An 18,042-nucleotide genomic window follows, 5' to 3' on the forward strand; every position below is an offset into this window, starting at 1 on the left:
AACATTTGCTCTTCTCCAGTCTTCTGGGACTTCTCCTGTTCTCCAAGAATTTTCAAAGATTATGGAGAGGGGTTCAAAAATTTCTTCTGCTATCTCCTTCAGTACTCTGGGGTGTAATTCCTCTGGACCTGGAGACTTGAATTCATTTAGGTTAGCTAAGTGTTTCCTCACTATCTTTCTGTTTATAGATATCCTGGATTCTTCTATTACCTTAATAGGACAGTGAAGAACAGTTGATGTTACATTTCCTTTCTGAGAGAAAACAGATGCAAAATAGGAATTTAAAAGTTCGGCCTTCTCAACATCCTGTCTTACCATTTCATCATTTTCATCCTGTAAAAATTCTATAGCATCTTTGACTTTTCTTTTACTTTTGACATATCCCCAAAATCCTTTATTATTGCTTTTGACATCTCTTGCAAGCCTCAATTCATTGTCAGCTTTAGCTAATCTGATTTGTGCCCTGCAGGTTCTGCAGACAGCATTATATTCTTCTTTAGATATGCCTCCCTCTTTCCATTTTATAAACATTTTTTTCTTCCTTTTTAGCATGTGCTTAAGTTCTGTGTTCATCCATCCTGGCTTCCTTAAATGCTTCCTATTCTTCCCTCTTTTTGGAATTGTTAACAATTGTGCTTTGAGAATTTCATTTTTCAAGATTTCCCATCCTTCCTGGACATTTTTGTGTTTAAGGATATCCAGTCATTGGATCCCTCCAATTCTTTTTCTGATTCCCTTAAAATCTGCCTTTCTGAAATCTAACCTTGACGTCTGAGTCTTCACAGGTCTTCCTCCTCTAGTTATCTAAAATTCTAAAATAGCATGGTCGCTACCTCCTATTGTCCCAGCCACTTTTACCTCCTCAACCATTTCCTCCCTGTTTATAAGGATTAGATCCAAGGTAGCAGTTCCCCTTGTTTTCTCCCCTACCTTTTGGAAGATAAAGTTGTCAGCAAGAGAGGATAAGAATTTCCTTGACCTGTTAGTTTTGCCTGAGAGAGATTCCCAACAAATGTCTGGATAGTTGAAATCTCCCATGACAACTATGTCATATTTTTTGGAGAACTTGGCCATTTGATGCATAAAGAGTTCATCCATATCTTCAGCTTGCACAGGCGGCCTGTAGTAAATGCCTACAATGGTGTCCTTTCCATTGTTCTGTCCTTGTATTCTTACCCAAACAGTTTCCACAGAACTCCCAGTCTCTGAAGCTTCAATCTCTGTGCAGATATACGCGTTACTAACATACAATGCGACACCCCCTCCTCGTTTATCAAGTCTGTTTCTTGCAAATAAGTTGTATCCTTCTAGTCTTGTATTCCAATCATGTGTATTGTCCCACCAAGTTTCAGTGATTCCAATGACATCATATTTATTTTCCTGTGTTAGTAGTTCCAATTCTCCTTGTTTGTTGCCCATGCTTTGTGCATTAGTATAGAAACATTTTAGTTTGTGATTGGTTTCTCTTTCTCCAATATTTTTATTAATTAGATTCTTTCGTCTTTGTTCTTCCTTTCCACTTCTAATAGCAGAGTTCTCAATAGCATTTGTCAGGTGTATGGCTTTTTCTGGTCTTTTGCTTCCCTTCCCATGTTGTTCTAGTTTAAAGCTCTCCTTACAAGTGTAGCAAGGCGACTTCCAAATACATGCTTTCCAGTCTTCGTAAGGTGCACCCCATCTCTAGCAAGTAGTCCATCGTATAAGTAGTTCACTCCGTGATCCAGAAATCCAAATAGTTGCTGACGGCACCATCGACGTAGCCAGTTGTTCACTTGCAGAATCTTATTCCACCTCCTTGTTCCATGGCCATCCACTGGGAGGATGGAAGAGAAGACCACCTGCGCTCCCAGTTCTTTCACTTTCTTGCCTAAGTCTTCAAAGTCTCTGCAGATGGTTTCCAGGTTGTTTCTTGCGGTGTCATTTGTCCCCACATGTAGTAGCAGGAATGGGTAGTCATCTGTAGGTCTGAAGAGTCCTGATATCCTGTCAGACACATCTTTAATTTTTGCACCTGGAAGACAGCACATTTCTCTTGAAGTTATATGACTTCTGTTGTGCCTGCTCCCTGTAAACTGTTGTCTCTCTGGCTTCCCTGACCTCGGCTCGTGTATTGGACTTCGTCTCTGACTTCCTTTTTTCGTACTGCGCCATTTCCTAGACCTGAACTCGGATTGTTTGACCTCCCTTTACTTACAGCAAGTAGTATACAGTACATATTTACTGCCGTGACTCGCGTCACATTACAATTGACGGTTAAAAATTTTTCAGTTTCCCACCTATGGTTCCGATACATACTTTGTGTGATCAGGTGGCGAATCTGACTCAGTTAGTCCAAGATCTGGCCTTGGAACAACACAAACTGGCTTCCTCTCATGCTCAGTTACAGGGCCAGATTTCTGGTACTGCCCCTCAGAATTCCTCTCCTCAGACCGCTGTTACGACTTCTGTACCATCTGACATATATTTGAGCCCCTCTGAACCTGTTATAGCACTCCCTGACAAATTTTCAGGAGAGACGGACCAGTTCAGAATTTTTAAAAAGAGTTGTAAATTATTGTTTACCTTGCGCCCCCGGTCATCAGGGAATGAGCCACAGTGAGTGGAAATTATAATGTCACTTTTGCGGGGGGTGCTCAGACCTGGACATTTTCCCTACTCTCTTTTGCTCCCGAACGTCTTTTGGTGGACACCTTTTTCACACTTTAGGACAGATTTATGACAAACCTGACAGAGTTAAGGTGGCAGAGACAAGGTTCATGGACCTAACAGACGGGAAACGCACAGAGAAGACTATTGTACTGAGTTTTGTCAGTGGTCTTCTGAGGTCCTGTGGAATGACGCAGCTCTCAGATGCCAATTCCTCAGGGGTCTTTCGGAGTCTCTAAAGGACGCTCTGTTTCTACATGCTCCACCTGATTGTTTGGTGGATGCCATGACTCAGGCTATCGGCATGGATAGGAGGATGCAGGAGAGATGCGAGTTGCAAAAACAGGGCTCCATTTTATCCAACTGGCCCGATTTATACACCTGAGGTGGAACCTACGGAGGTTGGTGCTGCCAGCTCAAGGATTAAGGAGAGGAGACACCATCGGTAAATTGGACTTTGTCTCTTTTGTGGCCAAGCTGGACATTTCTTAAAAGATTGCTTGGCACGACCTGCAGCAAACAAGTCATTGGGAAACGTCTAAGTCTGGGTGATTGTCGAGGAGGTCACTCAGACTTACTGGTACCCTTTTACTCCTCTGATAAGGTGTTGTTGAATACTGAACTTTTTCAAGATCAAGGTATGTTCACATTGGCTTTTGACTGCGGATCTGCTGCTAATTTCTTAGATGCGGGCATGGTTCTGAAGTTAGGATTAGGGACAGTTAAGCTAGAAAGCCCTATTCAAATCGTGGCAAGTGACAAGACACCGTTGCTCAAAAATCTGGTTCGGTTAGTTTTGGTGGAATTTACACTCAAGGTGGGGACTCTTTACACGGAATTTATCTCCTGTTATGTTTTGGACAATTTACCGGCTGGAATTGTGTTGGGTATTCCTTGGGTGCGTATGCATAATCTGATTATTGGCTGGAATCGGAGAGCTATTGTGAAATGGGGTCCTTATTGTATTAAAAAATGTCTTAAACCTGTGCATATTTGTTCCGTTAGTCTGGATTGTGTTCCAGAATACCTGGAAGACTTCGGAGATTTTTTTTGGAAAAAGAGTCTGAGACATTACCTCCTCACTGCCCCTATGACTGTGCTATTAATCTTATTTCTAATGCCAAATTACCCAAGGCTCACTTGTATAACTTGTCTGTCCCTGAGTGGCCACCAATTAGATGACACGACTTGTGCTTTAATAGCCCATGCTGGTGAGAATTCTGCTCATAGTCACCACCTCCTTCTTGGAGAAAGATTCTCACAATGAACTGGAACGTCACCAACATAAGAGGCACAAATAGTCATGTAATCGCTGTGCTGCCTCCATTATCATATATATACAGCAAGGGGTGTACTTCATTTTTCAAACATTGCTTTTGAAGCTTGGCTTAGATTTTGGTAAATAAATAACACTATGTAATCTGTCATGTGCTAATGCCCATCTGAGGTGTAATTTACTGAACCATCACCTGTAAGGTGCAGCGTAACCAGAAGACACCGGTGACCCCATTATTACATACCTGTGGTGTCATCTCCTGGACTCTCCTCCTTCACATCGCTCACACACGGCTGATCGCCCATCATCTGCTCGTCTTCATCCTCCACTTTAATATCAGTCAGATCTCCGCCCTGATGTCACATATATAACAGCTCAGTACAATACAGCAGATATCACCAGAAGAAGCCCCCAAATCTCTGAGCGCCCCCCATATAGATGTGGTGGAGGCCCAGCTTCATCTACCTGGCCACTCTCCGGACAGTCCTGGGAATTCAGAGGAGCCGGACATCTCTCTGGGGGATATCTTAGTCTGAAGCCATCTGTAGGAAACAGCCGGACAAGAGAGTGTTACATGAGATGATGGGAGTAGTATCTAGGTGACCCTCTAACAGACATGACTGTCCCCCTCCTTACACTGACGCCATCTGTAGGAAACAGCCGGACAAGAGAGGGTTACATGAGATGATGGGAGTAGTATCTAGGTGACCCTCTAACAGACATGACTGTCCCCTCCTTACACTGAGGCCACCTGTAGGAAACAGCCGGACAAGAGAGGGTTACATGAAATGATGGGAGTAGTATCTAGGTGACCCTCTAACAGACATGACTGTCCCCTCCTTACACTGAGGCCACCTGTAGGAAACAGCCGGACAAGAGAGGGTTACATGAAATGATGGGAGTAGTATCTAGGTGACCCTCTAACAGACATGACTGTCCCCTCCTTACACTGAGGCCATCTGTAGGAAACAGCCGGACAAGAGAGGGTTACATGAGATGATGGGAGTAGTATCTAGGTGACCCTCTAACAGACATGACTGTCCCCCTCCTTACACTGAGGCCATCTGTAGGAAACAGCCGGACAAGAGAGGGTTACATGAAATGATGGGAGTAGTATCTAGGTGACCCTCTAACAGACATGACTGTCCCCTCCTTACACTGAGGCCATCTGTAGGAAACAGCCGGACAAGAGAGGGTTACATGAGATGATGGGAGTAGTATCTAGGTGACCCTCTAACAGACATGACTGTCCCCTCCTTACACTGAGGCCATCTGTAGGAAACAGCCGGACAAGAGAGGGTTACATGAAATGATGGGAGTAGTATCTAGGTGACCCTCTAACAGACATGACTGTCCCCTCCTTACACTGAGGCCATCTGTAGGAAACAGCCGGACAAGAGAGGGTTACAAGAAATGATGGGAGTAGTATCTAGGTGACCCTCTAACAGACATGACTGTCCCCTCCTTACACTGAGGCCATCTGTAGGAAACAGCCGGACAAGAGAGGGTTACATGAGATGATGGGAGTAGTATCTAGGTGACCCTCTAACAGACATGACTGTCCCCTCCATACACTGAGTCCATCTGTAGGAAACAGCCGGACAAGAGAATGTTACATGGGATGATGGGAGTAGTATCTAGGTGACCCTCTAACAGACATGACTGTCCCCCTCCTTACACTGAGGCCATCTGTAGGAAACAGCCAGACAAGAGAGTGTTACATGAGATGATGGGAGTAGTATCTAGGTGACCCTCTAACAGACATGACTGTCCCCCTCCTTACACTGAGTCCATCTGTAGGAAACAGCCGGACAAGAGAGTGTTACATGAGATGATGGGAGTAGTATCTAGGTGACCCTCTAACAGACATGACTGTCCCCTCCTTACACTGAGTCCATCTGTAGGAAACAGCCGGACAAGAGAGTGTTACATGAGATGATGGGAGTAGTATCTAGGTGACCCTCTAACAGACATGACTGTCCCCCTCCTTACACTGACGCCATCTGTAGGAAACAGCCGGACAAGAGAGTGTTACATGAGATGATGGGAGCAGTATCTAGGTGACTCTCTAACAGACATGACTGTCCCCTCCTTACACTGAGGCCATCTGTAGGAAACAGCCGGACAAGAGAGTGTTACATGAGATGATGGGAGTAGTATCTAGGTGACTCTCTAACAGACATGACTGTCCCCCTCCTTACACTGACGCCATCTGTAGGAAACAGCCGGACAAGAGAGGGTTACATGAAATGATGGGAGCAGTATCTAGGTGACTCTCTAACAGACATGACTGTCCCCTCCTTACACTGAGGCCATCTGTAGGAAACAGCCAGACAAGAGAATGTTACATGAGATGATGGGAGTAGTATCTAGGTGACCCTCTAACAGACATGACTGTCCCCTCCTTACACTGACGCCATCTGTAGGAAACAGCCGGACAAGAGAGGGTTACATGAGATGATGGGAGTAGTATCTAGGTGACCCTCTAACAGACATGACTGTCCCCCTCCTTACACTGACGCCATCTGTAGGAAACAGCCGGACAAGAGAGTGTTACATGAGATGATGGGAGCAGTATCTAGGTGACTCTCTAACAGACATGACTGTCCCCCTCCTTACACTGACGCCATCTGTAGGAAACAGCCGGACAAGAGAGGGTTACATGAGATGATGGGAGTAGTATCTAGGTGACCCTCTAACAGACATGACTGTCCCCCTCCTTACACTGACGCCATCTGTAGGAAACAGCCGGACAAGAGAGTGTTACATGAGATGATGGGAGCAGTATCTAGGTGACTCTCTAACAGACATGACTGTCCCCCTCCTTACACTGAGGCCATCTGTAGGAAACAGCCGGACAAGAGAGTGTTACATGAGATGATGGGAGTAGTATCTAGGTGACCCTCTAACAGACATGACTGTCCCCTCCTTACACTGAGGCCATCTGTAGGAAACAGCCGGACAAGAGAGGGTTACATGAAATGATGGGAGTAGTATCTAGGTGACTCTCTAACAGACATGACTGTCCCCTCCTTACACTGAGGCCATCTGTAGGAAACAGCCGGACAAGAGAATGTTACATGAGATGATGGGAGTAGTATCTAGGTGACCCTCTAACAGACATGACTGTCCCCCTCCTTACACTGAGGCCATCTGTAGGAAACAGCCGGACAAGAGAGGGTTACATGAAATGATGGGAGTAGTATCTAGGTGACTCTCTAACAGACATGACTGTCCCCTCCTTACACTGAGGCCATCTGTAGGAAACAGCCGGACAAGAGAGGGTTACATGAAATGATGGGAGTAGTATCTAGGTGACCCTCTAACAGACATGACTGTCCCCCTCCTTACACTGACGCCATCTGTAGGAAACAGCCGGACAAGAGAGTGTTACATGAGATGATGGGAGCAGTATCTAGGTGACTCTCTAACAGACATGACTGTCCCCTCCTTACACTGAGGCCATCTGTAGGAAACAGTCGGACAAGAGAGGGTTACATGAGATGATGAGAGTAGTATCTAGGTGACCCTCTAACAGACATGACTGTCCCCCTCCTTACACTGAGGCCATCTGTAGGAAACAGTCGGACAAGAGAGGGTTACATGGGATGATGGGAGTAGTATCTAGGTGACCCTCTAACAGACATGACTGTCCCCCTCCTTACACTGAGGCCATCTGTAGGAAACAGCCGGACAAGAGAATGTTACATGGGATGATGGGAGTAGTATCTAGGTGACCCTCTAACAGACATGACTGTCCCCCTCCTTACACTGAGGCCATCTGTAGGAAACAGCCGGACAAGAGAGGGTTACATGAAATGATGGGAGTAGTATCTAGGTGACCCTCTAACAGACATGACTGTCCCCTCCTTACACTGAGGCCACCTGTAGGAAACAGCCGGACAAGAGAGGGTTACATGAAATGATGGGAGTAGTATCTAGGTGACCCTCTAACAGACATGACTGTCCCCTCCTTACACTGAGGCCACCTGTAGGAAACAGCCGGACAAGAGAGGGTTACATGAGATGATGGGAGTAGTATCTAGGTGACCCTCTAACAGACATGACTGTCCCCTCCTTACACTGAGGCCACCTGTAGGAAACAGCCAGACAAGAGAGGGTTACATGGGATGATGGGAGTAGTATCTAGGTGACCCTCTAACAGACATGACTGTCCCCTCCTTACACTGAGGCCACCTGTAGGAAACAGCCGGACAAGAGAGGGTTACATGAAATGATGGGAGTAGTATCTAGGTGACCCTCTAACAGACATGACTGTCCCCTCCTTACACTGAGGCCATCTGTAGGAAACAGCCAGACAAGAGAGGGTTACATGAGATGATGGGAGTAGTATCTAGGTGACCCTCTAACAGACATGACTGTCCCCTCCTTACACTGAGGCCATCTGTAGGAAACAGCCGGACAAGAGAGGGTTACATGAAATGATGGGAGTAGTATCTAGGTGACCCTCTAACAGACATGACTGTCCCCTCCTTACACTGAGGCCACCTGTAGGAAACAGCCGGACAAGAGAGGGTTACATGAAATGATGGGAGTAGTATCTAGGTGACCCTCTAACAGACATGACTGTCCCCTCCTTACACTGAGGCCATCTGTAGGAAACAGCCGGACAAGAGAGGGTTACATGAAATGATGGGAGTAGTATCTAGGTGACCCTCTAACAGACATGACTGTCCCCTCCTTACACTGAGGCCACCTGTAGGAAACAGCCAGACAAGAGAGGGTTACATGGGATGATGGGAGTAGTATCTAGGTGACCCTCTAACAGACATGACTGTCCCCCTCCTTACACTGAGGCCACCTGTAGGAAACAGCCAGACAAGAGAGGGTTACATGGGATGATGGGAGTAGTATCTAGGTGACCCTCTAACAGACATGACTGTCCCCTCCTTACACTGACGCCATCTGTAGGAAACAGCCGGACAAGAGAGTGTTACATGAGATGATGGGAGCAGTATCTAGGTGACTCTCTAACAGACATGACTGTCCCCTCCTTACACTGAGGCCATCTGTAGGAAACAGCCGGACAAGAGAGTGTTACATGAGATGATGGGAGTAGTATCTAGGTGACCCTCTAACAGACATGACTGTCCCCTCCTTACACTGAGGCCACCTGTAGGAAACAGCCGGACAAGAGAGGGTTACATGAAATGATGGGAGTAGTATCTAGGTGACCCTCTAACAGACATGACTGTCCCCTCCTTACACTGAGGCCACCTGTAGGAAACAGCCAGACAAGAGAGGGTTACATGGGATGATGGGAGTAGTATCTAGGTGACCCTCTAACAGACATGACTGTCCCCTCCTTACACTGAGGCCACCTGTAGGAAACAGCCGGACAAGAGAGGGTTACATGAAATGATGGGAGTAGTATCTAGGTGACCCTCTAACAGACATGACTGTCCCCTCCTTACACTGAGGCCATCTGTAGGAAACAGCCGGACAAGAGAGGGTTACATGAGATGATGGGAGTAGTATCTAGGTGACCCTCTAACAGACATGACTGTCCCCTCCTTACACTGAGGCCACCTGTAGGAAACAGCCGGACAAGAGAGGGTTACATGAAATGATGGGAGTAGTATCTAGGTGACCCTCTAACAGACATGACTGTCCCCCTCCTTACACTGACGCCATCTGTAGGAAACAGCCGGACAAGAGAGAGTTACATGAGATGATGGGAGTAGTATCTAGGTGACCCTCTAACAGACATGACTGTCCCCCTCCTTACACTGACGCCATCTGTAGGAAACAGCCGGACAAGAGAGGGTTACATGAGATGATGGGAGTAGTATCTAGGTGACCCTCTAACAGACATGACTGTCCCCTCCTTACACTGAGGCCATCTGTAGGAAACAGCCGGACAAGAGAGGGTTACATGAGATGATGGGAGTAGTATCTAGGTGACCCTCTAACAGACATGACTGTCCCCCTCCTTACACTGACGCCATCTGTAGGAAACAGCGGGACAAGAGAGTGTTACATGAGATGATGGGAGTAGTATCTAGGTGACCCTCTCACAGACATGACTGTCCCCCTCCTTACACTGACGCCATCTGTAGGAAACAGCCGGACAAGAGAGTGTTACATGAGATGATGGGAGTGGTATCTAGGTGACCCTCTAACAGACATGACTGTCCCCCTCCTTACACTGACGCCATCTGTAGGAAACAACCGGACAAGAGAGGGTTACATGAGATGATGTGAGCAGTATCTAGGTGACCCTCTAACAGACATGACTGTCCCCTCCTTACACTGACGCCATCTGTAGGAAACAGCCGGACAAGAGAGTGTTACATGAGATGATGTGAGCAGTATCTAGGTGACCCTCTAACAGACATGACTGTCCCCCTCCTTACACTGAGGCCATCTGTAGGAAACAGCCGGACAAGAGAGTGTTACATGAGATGATGTGAGCAGTATCTAGGTGACCCTCTAACAGACATGACTGTCCCCTCCTTACACTGACGCCATCTGTAGGAAACAGCCGGACAAGAGAGTGTTACATGAGATGATGTGAGCAGTATCTAGGTGACCCTCTAACAGACATGACTGTCCCCCTCCTTACACTGACGCCATCTGTAGGAAACAGCCGGACAAGAGAGTGTTACATGAGATGATGTGAGCAGTATCTAGGTGACCCTCTAACAGACATGACTGTCCCCCTCCTTACACTGACGCCATCTGTAGGAAACAGGCGGACAAGAGAGGGTTACATGAGATGATGGGAGTAGTATCTAGGTGACCCTCTCACAGACATGACTGTCCCCCTCCTTACACTGACGCCATCTGTAGGAAACAGCCGGACAAGAGAGTGTTACATGAGATGATGGGAGTGGTATCTAGGTGACCCTCTAACAGACATGACTGTCCCCCTCCTTACACTGACGCCATCTGTAGGAAACAGCGGGACAAGAGAGTGTTACATGAGATGATGGGAGTAGTATCTAGGTGACCCTCTAACAGACATGACTGTCCCCCTCCTTACACTGACGCCATCTGTAGGAAACAGCGGGACAAGAGAGTGTTACATGAGATGATGGGAGTAGTATCTAGGTGACCCTCTCACAGACATGACTGTCCCCCTCCTTACACTGACGCCATCTGTAGGAAACAGCCGGACAAGAGAGTGTTACATGAGATGATGGGAGTGGTATCTAGGTGACCCTCTAACAGACATGACTGTCCCCCTCCTTACACTGACGCCATCTGTAGGAAACAGCCGGACAAGAGAGTGTTACATGAGATGATGTGAGCAGTATCTAGGTGACCCTCTAACAGACATGACTGTCCCCTCCTTACACTGACGCCATCTGTAGGAAACAGCCGGACAAGAGAGTGTTACATGAGATGATGTGAGCAGTATCTAGGTGACCCTCTAACAGACATGACTGTCCCCCTCCTTACACTGAGGCCATCTGTAGGAAACAGCCGGACAAGAGAGTGTTACATGAGATGATGTGAGCAGTATCTAGGTGACCCTCTAACAGACATGACTGTCCCCTCCTTACACTGACGCCATCTGTAGGAAACAGCCGGACAAGAGAGTGTTACATGAGATGATGTGAGCAGTATCTAGGTGACCCTCTAACAGACATGACTGTCCCCCTCCTTACACTGACGCCATCTGTAGGAAACAGCCGGACAAGAGAGTGTTACATGAGATGATGTGAGCAGTATCTAGGTGACCCTCTAACAGACATGACTGTCCCCTCCTTACACTGAGGCCATCTGTAGGAAACAGCCGGACAAGAGAGTGTTACATGAGATGATGGGAGTAGTATCTAGGTGACCCTCTAACAGACATGACTGTCCCCTCCTTACACTGAGGCCATCTGTAGGAAACAGCCGGACAAGAGAGGGTTACATGAGATGATGGGAGTAGTATCTAGGTGACCCTCTAACAGACATGACTGTCCCCCTCCTTACACTGACGCCATCTGTAGGAAACAGCGGGACAAGAGAGTGTTACATGAGATGATGGGAGTAGTATCTAGGTGACCCTCTCACAGACATGACTGTCCCCCTCCTTACACTGAGGCCATCTGTAGGAAACAGCCGGACAAGAGAGTGTTACATGAGATGATGGGAGTGGTATCTAGGTGACCCTCTAACAGACATGACTGTCCCCCTCCTTACACTGACGCCATCTGTAGGAAACAGCTGGACAAGAGAGTGTTACATGAGATGATGTGAGCAGTATCTAGGTGACCCTCTAACAGACATGACTGTCCCCTCCTTACACTGACGCCATCTGTAGGAAACAGCCGGACAAGAGAGTGTTACATGAGATGATGTGAGCAGTATCTAGGTGACCCTCTAACAGACATGACTGTCCCCCTCCTTACACTGAGGCCATCTGTAGGAAACAGCCGGACAAGAGAATGTTACATGAGATGATGGGAGTAGTATCTAGGTGACCCTCTAACAGACATGACTGTCCCCTCCTTACACTGAGGCCACCTGTAGGAAACAGCCGGACAAGAGAGGGTTACATGAGATGATGGGAGTAGTATCTAGGTGACCCTCTAACAGACATGACTGTCCCCCTCCTTACACTGACGCCATCTGTAGGAAACAGCGGGACAAGAGAGTGTTACATGAGATGATGGGAGTAGTATCTAGGTGACCCTCTAACAGACATGACTGTCCCCCTCCTTACACTGACGCCATCTGTAGGAAACAGCCGGACAAGAGAGGGTTACATGAGATGATGGGAGCAGTATCTAGGTGACCCTCTAACAGACATGACTGTCCCCCTCCTTACACTGACGCCATGTGTAGGAAACAGCCGGACAAGAGAATGTTACATGGGATGATGGGAGTAGTATCTAGGTGACCCTCTAACAGACATGACTGTCCCCCTCCTTACACTGAGGCCATCTGTAGGAAACAGCGGGACAAGAGAGTGTTACATGAGATGATGGGAGTAGTATCTAGGTGACCCTCTAACTGACATGACTGTCCCCCTCCTTACACTGAGGCCATCTGTAGGAAACAGCCGGACAAGAGAGGGTTACATGGGATGATGGGAGTAGTATCTAGGTGACCCTCTAACAGACATGACTGTCCCCCTCCTTACACTGAGGCCATCTGTAGGAAACAGCCGGACAAGAGAATGTTACATGGGATGATGGGAGTAGTATCTAGGTGACCCTCTAACAGACATGACTGTCACCCTCCTTACACTGAGGCCATCTGTAGGAAACAGCCGGACAAGAGAGGGTTACATGAGATGATGGGAGTAGTATCTAGGTGACCCTCTAACATAGAATCATAGAATCATAGAATCGTAGAGTTGGAAGGGACCTCCTGGGCCATCTGGTCCAACCCCCTGCTCAAAGCAGGATTCGCTAAATCATCCCAGTCAGATGTCTGTCCAGCCTCTGTTTGAAGACTTCCATTGAAGGAGAACTCACCATGACATGACTGTCCCCCTCCTTACACTGAGGCCATCTGTAGGAAACAGCCGGACAAGAGAGTGTTACATAAGATGATGGGAGTAGTATCTAGGTGACCCTCTAACAGACATGACTGTCCCCTCCTTACACTGAGGCCATCTGTAGGAAACAGCGGGACAAGATAGTGTTACATGAGATGATGGGAGTAGTATCTAGGTGACCCTCTAACAGACATGACTGTCCCCCTCCTTACACTGAGGCCATCTGTAGGAAACAGCCGGACAAGAGAATGTTACATGGGATGATGGGAGTAGTATCTAGGTGACCCTCTAACAGACATGACTGTCCCCCTCCTTACACTGAGGCCATCTGTAGGCAACAGCCGGACAAGAGAGTGTTACATGAGATGATGGGAATAGTATCTAGGTGACCCTCTAACAGACATGACTGTCCCCCTCCTTACACTGAGTCCATCTTTAGGAAACAGCCAGACAAGAGAGGGTTACATGAGATGATGGGCGTAGTATCTAGGTGACCCTCTAACAGACATGACTGTCCCCCTCCTTACACTGAGGCCATCTGTAGGAAACAGCCGGACAAGAGAGGGTTACATGAGATGATGGGAGTAGTATCTAGGTGGCCCTGTAGAAGCTTCAGCTGCCCAATATGCTCATTTTTTAGGTGTAGGGGTGTACAGTGGCATGTAACAGTTTGGGCACCCCTGTTATTGTGAAAAACTAAGCAAGCCAAAAGATTAAATTATCTCTAAAAGGCCTGAAGTTTAACATGACACATTTACTTTGCATTTTAGATGTGAGGCAGTGACCGGTGTCATATGTGAAGGTCGCTGTGTGTTCCCCCCAGGAAGCGCACGGAGGCGTATTGAGGCCATGGGAGTGCATTTCAGTCACAGGCGTAGCTGTGGTTGCAATACAGACAAAAGTGAGTATAGGTCTTGGACAAGCTAATTGCCCAGGGCAGATTTAAGAAAACCTGCTGGGCTTTTATTTTTAAAACAGATTACAGGATGGTAGTGGGGCAGTCGGTTTCTTTCCTGGCCGGAATTTTCATGTGGCCCATGGCCACAGTTTCCAGTTAAAAGCCCTGAAGTATAGGGTTTGGGTGTGTCAGTGTCAGCTTGGTTTTTGCAAGAGGCAAGAGTGAGCTCGACCTCTGTGAGGCAACAGAGGCAAGTGGAGCCAAACAGCCAAGGGAGCTGAAAGACCTGGCACCCACAGCGTACACGGCTGTGCAGTCGCCCACAGTAACCGGTCTTGGAGGTGGACTGGCGTGTTTCCCGGCTGCGATCTGGAGGATATGTTTCCCGGTTGCGATCTGGCGGATATTGTGTGCTGTGTATTTTTGTGAGTTGAGCATTAGGGCAGCACGGTGGCTCAGTGGAGTCCTGGGTTCGAATCCCACCAAGGACAACATCTGCAAGGAGTTTGTATGTTCTCCCCGTGTTTGCGTGGGTTTCCTCCGGGTACTCCGGTTTCCTCCCACACTCCAAAGACATACTGATAGGGAATATAGATTGTGAGCCCCACCGGGGACAGTGATGAAAATGTGTGCAAACTGTAAAGGGCTGCGGAATATGTTAGTGCTATATAAAAATAAAGATTATTATTATTATTAAAGAGATGTTTTGCTTTGAACTTTGCTGGGTCACGGCCTCATCACTGCATAGTGTGCTACCTCTGCACTACATAGGCAAAAAGTAAAAAAAAAAAAAACATATACATGTAGACACAGGAAAGAGCTGGGTGGAGTGCTTGCCTCTTGCACTCTTTTCAGTCAGACACACTCCAAATAGAAACACAGGCTTGTCTCCTTCTGAAGTCCTGTTTGGTAGTGCACCAAAGACTGGTCTGTACTTCCCACAGGTGCTACAAATGCAACACGGTTCTATGACAGCCTACGTCCAGGCCTTGCAGGAAAGACTTAATGTGGTGCATAAACATGTGTTCTCATCCATTCCAGATCCTAATGCCAGTGCAGATGTGCATCAGCTGAATCCAGGTGATTGGGTGGTTATACGCAGACACGTGAGACGGAGCCTGGACCCACGATTTGACGGCCCCTTCCAAGTCCAGCTGACCACCTCAGTAAAACCTGAGGGAAAGCCCACCTGTATCCACGCCAGTCACTGCAAGAAGGTCCTGTCAGCAGCAGAATGACTGTTCTCCTCATCACCTTGCTGGCAGTGACAGGGTTCCTGCACTCTACAGAGACACAGGACAAACTCTTAAATGCTGATTGGGACAACAAACTTATTCGGCATCATGCTCTTCTTATAAAGGACATGGAAGGACAGAAACCGAAGGACTGTTGGATCTGTACACACAGCCCAGTATCTGCGAGGACTTTGCCGTACTTAGCCTTACCTCTGGAGCCATGGGAGGTATTAACCCCACACTGCATACACAATGAGACTTGGACTCAATCTAGGTGTGCCCCGTGATATATCTGCCTCATTGGCTATAGTCGAATGGGCCGCTAATCCCTGGTTTCAGTTTAATATAACGCGGCCTAAGGTACAAATGTGGTAGCGGGAATATGACTCAGATGTCGGAAATATGGTCGCCAGGAGGAGGACTGAAGTCCCTCACTCAGACCCAATTCCCAATGATGGACGGTGGTTCAGTCTTCAACACACTGGAGCAGACACCTGTGGTGAGGACAATAATTGCTTCCGCATATACACTCATGATCAGACACAGGTTAATGAGACGGTGTACCAGGATGGTGTTGAAGGCTGTAGAGCATCTACGGGTAAAATAATAAGGAAAGAAAGGGGTAAATGTACATCTGGTATAAGGGGAAAACAAATGAATAATACTTGGTGCGCCCATAAGCCTATGTCAGGACTTGTGAGTTTATACCAATGTATACAGACCCCGGTCACGTGTGTGTTCTCTCAGAAGGAGTATTCTTGGTTTGCGGACATCGTGCCTACAGGTGGGTGAGCCCGGACATAAGAGGGGTTTGCGCTCTTGCCAAACTAACACCAGCCACTTTCATAGTTCCTCGTAGGTTAGGTGTCAAATCCAAAGCGCTAGCTAGGCAGGCTGTGTGAGTCCTTGTATGTATGTCTATGAGAACCTCTGAATGAGATGAGAGAGGAGTAATTGAGTATAAGGGATTTTTGTTCTCTTCTCTTTGTAAAATCAAATGACCACTGAAAAGTGAGAGGAAAAAAAATCCCTGAATGAGCACGTATGAATGAATCATCACACATCATTTTGTGTCAAGAGATTGTTACTAGAGTTGAGCGAAACGGGTCGAAAAAATTCAAAAGTCGCCGACTTTTGGCAAAGTCGGGTTTCATGAAACGAAACCCGACCCTAGGATGAGGTCGGCCACGAGGTCGGCGACTTACGCTCCAAAGTCGCGTTTCAAAAGTTTGTTTTGCGCTCTTTTTCAGCCAATCAGGATCCACGGACACTGTGGGCAACGTGATGACATAGGCACGGGTCACCACCATCTTTCAGAAGGGCATGCAAGTGATTGGCTTGCTTTGGTGGGCGTCACAGGGGGTATAAAAGGGCGTGCACGCCGACCGCCATCTTACTTCTGCCGATCTTAGTATAGGGAGAGGTTGCTGCTGATTCTGTAGGGAGAGCGTTAGGCAGGGAAGAAGACAAAAAAACTGCTTCTGCTGCTAGCGATTTGGCCTGCACAACACACAAGTCACTGTGTGTGCAGTGCAAGGGGAGGCTATATTGTGGTGTATCAGTGGTGTTGGTTGTTGGGCTGCCTTTTAAGGCTTCCTGACACGCTGGCATTGCTGTTTACCCACTGCTCCGCAAACTGCTTTTTTAAAAGCAATCCAATCTCCCTTATCCTCTCGTCACTTTGGTCACAGGCAGCTGTGCCATCGAGCGTGTCACATAGCGCTCAGATATCAGTGGGCCGCACACAATCCACAAGTGTCCAGTGTCCAAAAGTGTACGCAGAGATTCAAAATCTCCATTATCCTCTCGTCACTTTGGTCACAGGCAGCTGTGCCATCGAGCGTGTCACATAGCGCTCAGAAATCAGTGGGCCGCACACAATCCACAAGTGTCCACTGTCCACAAGTGTACGCAGAGATTCAAAATCTCCATTATCCTCTCGTCACTTTGGTCACAGGCAGCTGTGCCATCGAGCGTGTCACATAGCGCTCAGATATCAGTGGGCCGCACACAATCCACAAGTGTCCACTGTCCACAAGTGTGTGCAGAAATTCTAAAACTCCCCTGTCCTATAGACACCTTGTACCTTGTTTTACATTACTATATAGTTTGTTGGATTTTGTCTACATTTCTACCAAAAATGAGGAAGGCTGGTGGAAGAGGCCGTGGAATTGGGCGGGGGTTGGCAGCTGGTAATGATGGTGTTGGATCTGATGGTAGTGGCAAGAGCAAAATAGGACCGAATGCAGGAGGTGCTGACCCTGCGTCATCGTCTGGCTACATAAGGACTCGAACGCTTAGTTTTCTAGGAGTTGGCAAACCGCTTTTAAAGGCAGAGCATCAGGAAAAAGTTTTGTCTTACATTGCTGACTCAGCCTCCAGCTCTATCGCCTCCTCTTCTTCAGTTGTAAAAAGTAAAAGCACTGAGTCGTCATTGGAGGCTCATGTTCATGAACCACACCTTTCCTTGTGTCCTTCACCCCAACCAAGATTGAAGGATGACGCAGGCCATACTACTGATTACTCC

General features: G+C 47.5%; 1 protein-coding gene across 1 annotated transcript in view; it reads right to left on the reverse strand.

The window, feature by feature from the left end:
* LOC141078811 (uncharacterized) overlaps positions 1–18,042 on the reverse strand; it is a 190,436-nt gene that overhangs the window by 68,007 nt on the left and 104,387 nt on the right. Inside the window, exons 3-4 of the mRNA XM_073565225.1 lie at positions 4,388–4,464; positions 4,167–4,275 (exon numbers count right to left, since the gene is read on the reverse strand). Coding sequence (XP_073421326.1) covers positions 4,167–4,275; positions 4,388–4,464 — 186 coding nt within the window. The remainder of the gene's footprint in view (positions 1–4,166; positions 4,276–4,387; positions 4,465–18,042) is intronic.

Source organism: Dendrobates tinctorius, unplaced genomic scaffold (assembly GCF_039654945.1).
Source record: "Dendrobates tinctorius isolate UK_male_01 unplaced genomic scaffold, ASM3965494v1 ptg000602l, whole genome shotgun sequence".
In the NCBI taxonomy this organism is placed as follows: Eukaryota; Metazoa; Chordata; class Amphibia; order Anura; family Dendrobatidae; genus Dendrobates; species Dendrobates tinctorius.